At 59.0% G+C, this 10,086-nt stretch overlaps 1 protein-coding gene across 2 annotated transcripts; it reads left to right on the plus strand.

Moving 5' to 3' along the window:
* The first annotated feature begins 1,628 nt into the window (after positions 1-1,628).
* On the plus strand, positions 1,629-10,086 carry KDF1 (keratinocyte differentiation factor 1). 2 transcript variants are annotated; one of them, XM_085559513.1, is made up of 5 exons: positions 1,629-1,654; positions 3,116-3,286; positions 5,224-6,293; positions 7,161-7,235; positions 7,845-10,086. In XM_085559513.1, exons 3-5 carry the CDS (start codon positions 5,234-5,236, stop codon positions 7,925-7,927), a joined length of 1,218 nt encoding a protein of 405 aa, XP_085415639.1. In that variant the 5' UTR covers positions 1,629-1,654; positions 3,116-3,286; positions 5,224-5,233; the 3' UTR covers positions 7,928-10,086. The 2 variants fall into 2 exon arrangements, with proteins under 2 accessions (XP_085415639.1, XP_085415638.1); XM_085559512.1 differs by having other exon boundaries at positions 1,637-1,688.

Raw genomic sequence — 10,086 nt, forward strand, 5'->3', positions numbered from 1 at the left:
ACACCGGGAGGGGGCACCGAGAGGGGACACCGAGAGCGGACACCGGGACGGGGCACCGGGAGGGGACACCGGAGGGGACACCGGGACGCGACCCCGCCCTGCGTGCCGAGCCAGCGCAGCCCCCGCATTCCCGCGGGACTCGGGGGTCGGGGATGCAGGAGGACAGAGCCCAGGGATGTGCAGTGGCCTCATCTCCAGCCGCCGCGCTGGGATGTGCTCCAGAAAAGCGAAGCCTTGTTTCAGGCAGCAAGAATTGGTGTCGGTGCCCTCCCTCCCAGCCTCTCCCCGGGTTTTCTCCCGGCTGTCCCAGTTACCAGGGCAGGAGGGGCTCGGGCGCTGCTCTTTCATCCTGGCAGCTTTAGGGAAGGACTCGTGCATCAGGATTTCGGGTTTAAGCCCCGGGGCTGACCCAGCTCCCCGTCCCACCACGCTCTTGGAAGCCGGCAGCGGAGCCGGTGCACCGCTGCCATTCGAGAGGCTCCCTCCCTGCTGCCGCCTTCCCCGTGGGCTCCTTTCCTTTCCCCGAACCTCCGGGGCAGGATCCGAGCCCAGGAGTGGATCCCGAGCTCTTTGGGATAGGGACACTTCGGGACGGGCATCCTGGGGGAGCGAGGCCCTCGGGATGGGAGCACGCGGGTGGGCCCGGGGACCCCGGAGGCGATGGGCCCCGGCAGGGTCCCGGGGACCCCGGGAACGAGGGCGGCTTTGGGGCATGCACCCGGGGGGGCCGGGGTTTGTACCGGGTTTTGTACCGTGTTTTGCCCGGTTTGTGCCCGGGATTTGTGCTGTTTGTGCCCTGTTTGTACACGGGATTTGTACCGGGTTTGTGCCCGGTTTGTACCCGGTTTGTACCCGGGGTTGTACGCAGGTTTGTACCCGGTTTGTACCCGGGATTTGTACCGGGTTTGTACCCAGTTTGTGCTGGGTTTGTACCCGGGGCTGTACCCAGGTTTGTACCCGGGATTTGTACCGGGTTTGTACCCTGTTTGTACCCGGGATTTGTACTGGGTTTGTACTGGTTTTGTACTGGGTTTGTACCCGGGTTTGTACCCAGGTTTATACCGGGTTTATACCGGGTTTGTACCGGGTTTATACGGGGTTTGTACTGGGTTTGTACCGGGTTTGTACCGGGTTTGTACCCAGGTTTGTACCGGGTTTGTACCGGGTTTGTACCGGGTTTATACCGGGTGTGTACCCAGGTTTGTACTGGGTTTGTACCGAGTTTATACCGGGTTTATACCCGGTTTGTACCGGGTTTGTACCGGGTTTATACCGGGTGTGTACCCAGGTTTGTACTGGGTTTGTACCGGGTTTGTACCGGGTTTGTACCCAGGTTTATACCCGGTTTGTACCGGGTTTGTACCGGGTTTATACCGGGTGTGTACCCAGGTTTGTACTGGGTTTGTACTGGGTTTGTACCGGGTTTGTACCCAGGTTTGTACCGGGTTTGTACCGGGTTTGTACCGGGTTTATACCGGGTGTGTACCCAGGTTTGTACTGGGTTTGTACCGGGTTTATACCGGGTTCATACCCGGTTTGTACCGGGTTGTACCCGGGTTGTGCCCGCTTTGTCCCGCCCGCCCCGCGCCGCTCCGCCCGCGCTCTGCTGTCCCTCGGCGCGGCCCGTCCGGGTCACGTGGCGCACCTGGCGCAGGTGAGGCGGGGCCGGACGCGCTCCCGGCTGGCAGGTAACGAGAGCCGGGCCCGGCCCGGCCCGGCCCGGCCCGGCCCGGCCCGGCCCGGCCCGGCACCGGCACCGCCACCGGCACCGGCATCTGCCCCGGCCCGGGCCCGCCACCGCCGCTCGGCGCTTCGCGGCCCGGCCCGGGGGCAGCCGCAGGCCGCGGCCGGCAGGGAGGGAGGGAGGGAGGGAGGGCAGGTCCGTCACCCCCACACCGGGATCCCCTCGGGGCTGCCCCCGCCAGGCGCCCCGTGTCTCCCCGGCTGTCCCCCGCGTCCCCCGGCTGTCCCCCGTATCCCCCGGCTGTCCCCCGTGTTCCTCGGCTGTCCCCCGTGTCCCCCCAGCTGTCCCCCCAGCTGTCCCCCCGTGATCCCCGTGTCCCCCGGCTGTCCCCCCGTGTCTCCCCGGCTGTCCCCCGTGTTCCCCCGGCTGTCCCCCGGCTGTCCCCCGGCTGTCCCTCCGTGTCCCCCGGCTGTCCCTCCGTGTCCCCCGGCTGTCCCCCGTGTCCCCCCGGCTGTCCCCCGGCTGTCCCCCGTGTCCCCGCGGCTGTCCCTCCGTGTCCCCCCGGCTGTCCCCCGGCTGTCCCCCGTGTTCCCCCAGCTGTCCCCCGTGTCCCCCGGCTGTCCCCCGGCTGTCCCCCGTGTCCCCCGGCTGTCCCTTCCCGCTGCTCCGGGACCTTCCCCGCCGTGGCGCTGGGCAGGGCCGGTGGGGCCGCAGCTCTGCCGGGGTTTTGGGTGTCCCTGCTCGCTGCTGGGCTCGGCTCTGGTTCCCGGGGCAGCGGTGGGAGCTGTGCCGAGCAGGGCAGGTGGGGACGGGGCTGCTGCTGCTGCTGCTGCTGCTGCCGGCTCCTCCTCTCCCCAAAACTCCCCCGCCTGCGGGATGGCGGGGCCCGAGGTAGGCAGCGGGAGCTCCCTTTGGGGCCCAGGTGGGCCTCCCCTTTCCCTTCCCTTTCCTTTGGGAGGGAAAAGGGTCAAACCCTGTTTGCCTGCCCCGTGGTGGAGCCCTGGCTGCCAGCTGGAGCGGGGTGGGGGTTTGGGGCCAGGGCCCAGGAGGGTTTGGCGAGAGGCAGTTCCTCGGGCGGGTTCTTCATACCCCAGAGAGCTGGGAGGGGGTTCTGGCTCCCCAGGGACGCTCGGGGACAGTGCTGGACCCACATTTACCCTGGGCTGGGATCTCCCTCCCTTCCGCTGCCAGCAGAGCACTGGGGAGCAGCAGCTTAGCAGGTGACTTCCACCTCCTGGCAGGGCAGTCAGGACACTTCCCCACTGTGGATGCTTCCTCAGAGTTCAGAGAAGCTGTGTGTAAATCCTGTCTGCTGAACCTAGGAGCCATTCTCTAGCTGCCAGCAGCACCGGCAGCGTGGTTGTTGTCAGATGGGTGTGATGGTCTTCAGGAGATTCACAATTTAACTGAGCTTCTTTAACGCTTTCCAAGGAAATCCCGCCCTCTGAACAATGAAGATCTTGGACCCTGGCTAACTCTGAGTCCTGCAAACCCTCTGTGGATCCTTCCTGGCTCCTCTGGAGCAGATGCTGAGGCTCTCCAGAGGGATCTGCAGTCACTCACGGTGCCTGTGTGAGAGCAGAGGAAGCTCCCAGCCATCGTGTGAGTAACGCTGGGGTGTGGATTTTGCTCTGAGCATTGATTTATGGCTGGGGGTTTTGGTCCAGCCCGTTCCTGTGCTGGGGAAGCTGCTGGATCGAGGAGCTGTGTCCTGTCTGTGCTCCTGAGGAGCACAGAGGTCCCAGAAGCGTGAGCTGTGATGGGAATGGGGCAGCCCAGGGGTGTCTCTGGCACCTGTGCCTGCAGGTCTTTCCTTAGAGCTGAGATCACGCTCCTCTCTCTGTCCCAGATGCTCTGAAATGTCAGAATATTCTCTGTTGTTGCATCAAGGAGTGTTGCTGGGCAATGCAGATGTTGGGTCTCTCCGTGAGGCCTTGGAATGAAAAGAAACATCCCAGTAGGCAGTTCCCAGTTCAGCTCAAATGTTTTCATTTCACTTCATGTTTTTTTCAGTCTGTTTTTAAATTTTGAACTGCATTGCAAAACTGAGGAAGTTGAGGGGAAAAACCCCTGACTTGTTCTGAAGAGAAAGCAATCAAAACTCTGCAGTGATGCTGAGGTGAGGGAGCTCTGCCTGCTCTGCCCTGAAATTGGAGCATCTGGGGCTTTTTATTTTGCATATTGCCCAGGAATGTGCAAAGGGAGCTCCTGGGATGAATTCTCATAAGGTAACAGAGCCAAAATATTCCTGGAAAGCAGTGGTGTGCTGTAACAGCCTGGCTTTCAGTCTGGGCCTGTTTCTTTGTGGGGAAAATGTGACTATTGGTTTAAAAACCAGGGAAAAAGAGGCAGTGCTCTAACAAGGTCTGACAGATTTATTTATTCATGCTTGAAGTGCCCTATAGAAAGTCCATAGTAAAACAACCAGGGCAGCCCTACAACACTTACACTATGGCTGGGCTCTCACTGCTTATTAATTACCCTAATTAGTATTTAAAAGGATCTCTTGGAGGTGCAAGCAGCTTTAGCCAAGGAGCCTGGAAACCACGGAGAATTCTGGGACCCACCACAGCGTGGGATAAAGGCAGAGCAGCAGAAGTGGAGAGTGGCAGCCCTGACCTGACTTTCCTCACATCACCCCGTGCTGAGCTTTAATGACAGAAAGATTAAAACCAGGGCAAATGAACGTGCCGGAGTGTGAAGGCTGGCTCTGTGCAGAGGGAACGTGACAGGTCCCTCCTGCTGCAGCCCTGGAGGGGCTGTGCTGGCACAGCTGAGCACGGCCTGCTCTGGGGTTTCTGCTTTTCTAGGGTTTGTCAAGGTTTTGTTCCCATCAGGGGCGGTTTGAGACCGACTTGTTGACACGGTCTTTTCCTTAATCCAGATGAAGACATCAGGTTTTCATAGGGAAGTCTTTGCCATCGCCTGACCTTAGCATGACTGGCAGAAATCATTAGTGTTGGTAATGCTGTCATTGCTAAATCCTCTAAATTGAAATAGCAGCAAATAACGTGGAGCTGGAATTGGCAGCTTGCATAATGATGGATTGCTTGTCATCTCCTCCTGGGCACGATGTGTTTTGAAATGGATAAGTGCTGTCAGGGCCCGGCCTAATCCCGAGGAATGCGAGACAAAGGGAAGTTGTTTAAAAAAAAGATACTTTCCCTTTGGAGCCTGGCAGTGGCTCCACCTCCAGCTGTGCTGCTCCTGGCTGCTCTGGAGCTGACTCCTTCCAGCTGCGTGGAGGAAACTCTTCTGAAGGTTACAGGGGTTTTGATGTCTGAAAATAGCCCTTTTCAAGCACCTCTCTTCTAATGAGAGCATTGACCCAAAGGAAGCAGCAAGGCTTGGGTGGTGGGAGAGCCCCAGTGGCGGGCCCTGAGCGAGAGCAGCGCGAGTCCTGACTTGAAATATTCCCGAAAATCATTGCGGTGTTGGCTTGGGGGCTCTCTGGCTGTCAGACCCCTGTGCTGACGGCCCGCTGGCCCAGGTGGGGTGCCGGCGGCGGGTGGCTCCGGTTTGACCCCCGTGTCCCACAGGTGCCGAGCCATGCTGGGCCGGAGGAGCCGCGCGCCGCCCGAGCCGAGCGGTGCCCGGCGGCAGCCCTGCCCGGAGGCCGTGCCCCTGCGGGCGCCCGCGGACGTCAGCCTGGACGTGTTCAGCGGCTCCACGCCCGAGATCAAAGGCAGCCACGGCCGGGCCCCGCAGCCGCGGGACAGGAAAGGGCGCAAAGACCCCAACGGCCGCGAGGCAGAGACCGTCACCTTCATCTCGGGGACAGCAGAGGCTCCCCCGGACCAGAGCTTCTGCTGCTCCTCGCTGTCTCAGGCCTGGAACACGTACAAGGCGGTTTTCTGTTGCATAGTGACGTGTGGGGGCTGCTTCCATGACTGCAGTGTCTGCATTCCCTATCCGGGGCCCGCCGAGACCTCCGCAGAGGATGGGAAGAACGGAGACTACAACGGGCGGCTGCCAAACAGCCCCACCAACACCTCTCCTGCTGAGAAGAACGGGAACCAGATCAAAAAGTCCAGCATGGGCAGCAGTTTCAGTTACCCGGACGTGAAGCTGAAGGGCATCCCTGTCTATCCAAACAGGAACACCAACCACCACCTGGAATCTGATTCCTGCTGCAAGGAGCTGCTGGAGAAGCCCTTCAGGAACAGCATAGAAAAGCCACCGCTGCCCAGCAGCCACCGGAGCTCGGAGGAGTACTATTCCTTCCACGAGTCCGACGTGGACATCAGCGAGCTGAACGGCTCCATGTCCAGCAGGCAGATCGACGTGCTGATCTTCAAGAAGCTCACGGAGCTCTTCAGCGTCCACCAGATCGACGAGCTGGCCAAGTGCACCTCGGACACCGTCTTCCTGGAGAAGACCAACAAGATCTCGGACCTCATCAACAGCATAACTCAGGACTACAACCTGGACGAGCAGGATGCCGAGTGCCGGCTGGTCCGAGGCATCATCCGCATCAGCACCCGCAAGAGCCGGGTCCGGCCCCACATCCCCATCCCCAGCCAGAGCCACGAGGAGAAGTGCGGCCGGGGCAACGCGCCCGACAGCGGCAACGAGACGATGCTGGAGTCCATGGTCATCAGCCAGGACGGTACGGGGGTCCCTGGGTGTCCCTGAGGGTCCCAGGGGGTCCCTGGGGGTCCGTGGGTGTCCTTGTGGGTCCCTGGGGGTCCCTGGGTGCTGCCAGAGGGTTGTGTCACCAAAGCTGCAGAGATGTGGCACTGCAGCGGGGCTGGGAGCCCGTCTGTCCCCAGTGGGCTTGTTCCACTGGGGTGTGTGAGTGCAGAGCTGTGCTTCTCACCCTCCTCCCTGTGCTGTGGCTTTCTTGAGCCTGTCTTTCCTTGCCCGTGAGGTTTGTGCTGAGCAATAGATGGGTTTGTGCTGCTGCTGCTGCCTGTGCTCATCTAAGGGAGGCAGAGGAACGGTGAGTCAAACTGAACTGGTAGGACCAGACGAGCTGCTCGTGCCCGAGGATGTCCAGTTACTCAGCTGGCTCTCTCCCGTGTGCTGCCTGGCTAATGCCACCCTTAGACTCCAGCAGTGTGTCCTCAGAGCCCAGACCTGCTCCACACAGTGAATATCCCTGCAAAGAGGAGGGAAGGGCTGTTCCCAGCACTGGTGCTGATGCTTCTTCCTCCTTGTGGGAGCAGCCTCAAGTGTCTGAGCTCCAGAGCAGGTCATAACAGGGTTTGTTGTAGAAAAGCCTTGAAAAGCTGAGTGTGGGAGCAAGGAGGTATCCAGAAGTAGCAGAGGAAACCGTGTGGGTGTTGTGCTTCCCAGATTAGCAGAGAGGCTGCTCCTGGGATTTAAGGACACGCAGCTCAATCCGGCCACTGGCGGAAGCAGTGGGAAGACTCAGACTCTGCCTGTCCCGTTCCCTGAGGGTGTTCCCTGGCAGGGCTCCTCAGTGCTGAGTCACGCCGTGCATCATCCTTTGCTGACTCTGGTGTCCTTGCAGAGCTGGCCGTGCAGATATCGGAGGAGACCCCGGCGGATGTGCTGGCCAGGAACATGAGGCGGCACAGCAGCGCAGGTAACGCACCTGGCCGGGCGTGGCTGCACAGGGGAGCCCTGGGCCTGCCCTCCCCCCTGTCCTCACCCTCCACAAAGGCTGGGCTGACCCTGCTCCTCGGGTTCCCCTCAGCTCTCCTGGGCTTTGGGAGCGATGGAGCTCGGACGCTCCCCGGGTTGGTGAGCCTTTCTGAAAAGGGGGGAAATCCAAGAGTGGCACGTTCCCTGTCCTTGCACAGCACCTGCCCTGAGAGCTTTCGGTCTCTCTGTACCTTGACAAAGTTTGGGGCTGAATGTGGGGTGTGACTGCCAGAGGTCACAGCTGGGTGAGACTGGGAACAACAGGAACTGTGCAAAAGGGAAGCAGGCAAGAGTGACGGGCTGCCCCGAGCTCTGTCCTCCCAAAGAGCACCCAGGGCTACAGGACAAGTTTCCTCCTGCACAGCAGCTCTGTCCTGGGAGATGGCTGCAGTGCAGGCAGGGCTGTTCCCTGCCACGGCTTTGTGTGGCTTTCTCCTCCCTCATGGTACACAAAGCCTTTTGTGGCAGCTGCTTCCCCACTGCCAGGCCGCTGTGCTTCCCCTGGGCTAATGGCACCATCTCTTCTCTTCTCTTCTCTCTCCTCCCCAAGGCTCTCCAACCAGCAGAGATTCCTCTTTCCAGGACACAGAGACTGACTCGTCCGGGGCACCGCTGCTCCAGGTGTACTGTTAAAGGACCCGAGCAGCAGGGAGGCATTCCAGACCTTCGCTGCACTCACAATCCTCCTGCCATGTGGAGTGTGCTGTGCCATGGGTGATTTTTTTTTCCAGTCTACCCTGATCCTTATTGAAGCCAGATTCGTCCTGCTGTCTGAATTTCACTGGATAGTTTGGGTTTTTTGGACAATCAAGGAAGCAAACTGCAGAGCTAATGAACTTGGGAGGTGGAATGTGTGCCCAGGGAGGAGAAGATGGACAAGGAAGTAGCAGAGAACTTGTGCCTCTGTGATTCCTGTAAATCACATTTAGCTCCAGCAGCCTCAGTGGCTCAGCCCTTTCCCTGCTTTGAGGACCTGTTGTACAGTTCTGCTTCCTGCCATTGCCTGAGTGAACTTGGAGAGGGAATAACTGTGTGGTGTCTCTGTGCTGGTGCTGATGTTGAGGTGCAGGCCGAGATCCTGCTCTCTAGGGACCCAAATCTCTATTCAAAGTGCCTGTGTTGGTCCCACAAACCCAAAGTCTTCTACCCGTGGTGTTTTCAGTAGGCAGATCTGCCCCGCCGAGCCTTGGTGTCACCTCCTGCTGCCTCGTGAGGAGAGGGTTCAGGTTTATGGGGTTCATTTAACTGGTGGCCTCTTGCTCGTGTCCTGAGACGGGGCCAGTGCTGGGGGCTGGGTGGCTGCTGGGCTGACCCTGAGTGAGCAGACCGTGGGGGTGAGCTCTGAGCTCTGCCAGCCTGGTGGCACCCAGGAGCACACGCTGACCTGTGTGTGCCAGCAGCTCTCCTCACCCCTCTGCCCAGCGCTCCGTGTTTCCTGGGAGAGCCTGGAGCAGGTGAGGGGGGCACCTGATCCACTCCTGACTTTCTGTGCTTCAGAAGTGGGCTGTTGGACTGTTCTGCTGAAAAATCCCTTCAGTGCCTCGGTTTGCTTCAGAAGGAAAGGCTCCTGAGAGCTCAGCAGAGGGTTTGTGAGGCACTGCTGGTCCCTGCCTTTCCCCCTGGGCGCCTTGTCCTTCCCTGCTGCTCTCTGCAGACAGTGGGAGCCAGGAGATGGGCACTGCCATCCCGAGGGCTCAGTGCCAGCTGACCTGGAGGGCTGCAGCAGGAGGAAGCTGCATCTGTGGTGTTGCCACTTGGTTGTTTATCACAAAGTAAACACATCAAGCCATGGGGCTTGTTTGGAGCTTTGGGTGCCCTTGGACATGAACAGAAAACGCTTAATTGAATTTACCAGCCATAGCATAAACACACCCAGTGGATTTTGGGAGAGGAAAGCCCAGATAGGCCCCGGGCTGCGGTGTGGACCATGGTTTTGTGCCTTCGATGGATTTGAATGTGCCTCAGTTGGATTGAAATGTGCCTTAATTGAACTGAAATGTGCCTTTATTTTATAGCCTACGATTGCTCTTCAGAGGTTTGGGCAGGGAGGAAGGATTTAATTCCTCTCATGAGCTCTCAGGCTTCTTTAAAAGGCCAAAACCCTTTGAAATGGACAGTTCAGTCCCTGTTAGAGCCTGTTTCTGTAAACCACGGGCTGTTTGCAGAGTGTGCTTCCAGAAATCAGGGGTATTACTGAGACCATACCTGGAGACACTGACAGAGCTATTTCAAAGATAAAGGGAAGAGACTGAGCCTTGGATTTGGCTTCCCCTCCCTGCTTTGTGTTTAAAGGTGTTGGTTTATGAGAAATCGAGTTTATACAAGGAAAAGACAAGAAGCAAGGCCAGGCTGGGACTCCCAGGGGAGCTGTGTGAGGTCACCTCCTTCCGAATGCTGCCCGTCCTGAGGGCCCCGCTTGGTTTGTGCTTCTCATGGGTTTGCACGTCGTGACTGGGACAGGTTTCCTGGGAGCTGAGGTGTCACACGGGTCACCCTGACACAGCTCCGTGGGCTGTGCTGTGGAGGGGAGCTGGGCTTGCAGCGAGCTGCAGTCACTGGTGCAGAGCAAATGCACCTCTGTAGTGGCTATCTGGCTATGAAGACTGAGTGTGTGAGGATTAAACTAGCCAAAAAAACCCCAAGCCCCCCAGAAACTCACCGAGAGGAAGGCTGTCAACTGGTCCCTGAAGCTGGTTCACGTGTGGTGTCTTATGGGATTCTTTTGCACTCGTCGGCCATAAATGTTCTGGTTTGGTCTTTTTTATAAAGTAAAAGTTGTGCTCTTTACTGTG

Source organism: Lonchura striata, chromosome 23, assembly GCF_050655825.1.
Source record: "Lonchura striata isolate lonStrDom1 chromosome 23, ASM5065582v1, whole genome shotgun sequence".
In the NCBI taxonomy this organism is placed as follows: Eukaryota; Metazoa; Chordata; class Aves; order Passeriformes; family Estrildidae; genus Lonchura; species Lonchura striata.

Bases quoted from the DNA above. Each gene is read 5' to 3' on its own strand.
- KDF1 (XM_085559513.1), top strand. From the start codon at position 5,234: ATGCTGGGCCGGAGGAGCCGCGCGCCGCCCGAGCCGAGCGGTGCCCGG. The intron at 6,294-7,160 runs GTACGGGGGTCC...GTGTCCTTGCAG, and splicing joins CATGGTCATCAGCCAGGACG to AGCTGGCCGTGCAGATATCG. The intron at 7,236-7,844 runs GTAACGCACCTG...CTCCTCCCCAAG, and splicing joins GAGGCGGCACAGCAGCGCAG to GCTCTCCAACCAGCAGAGAT.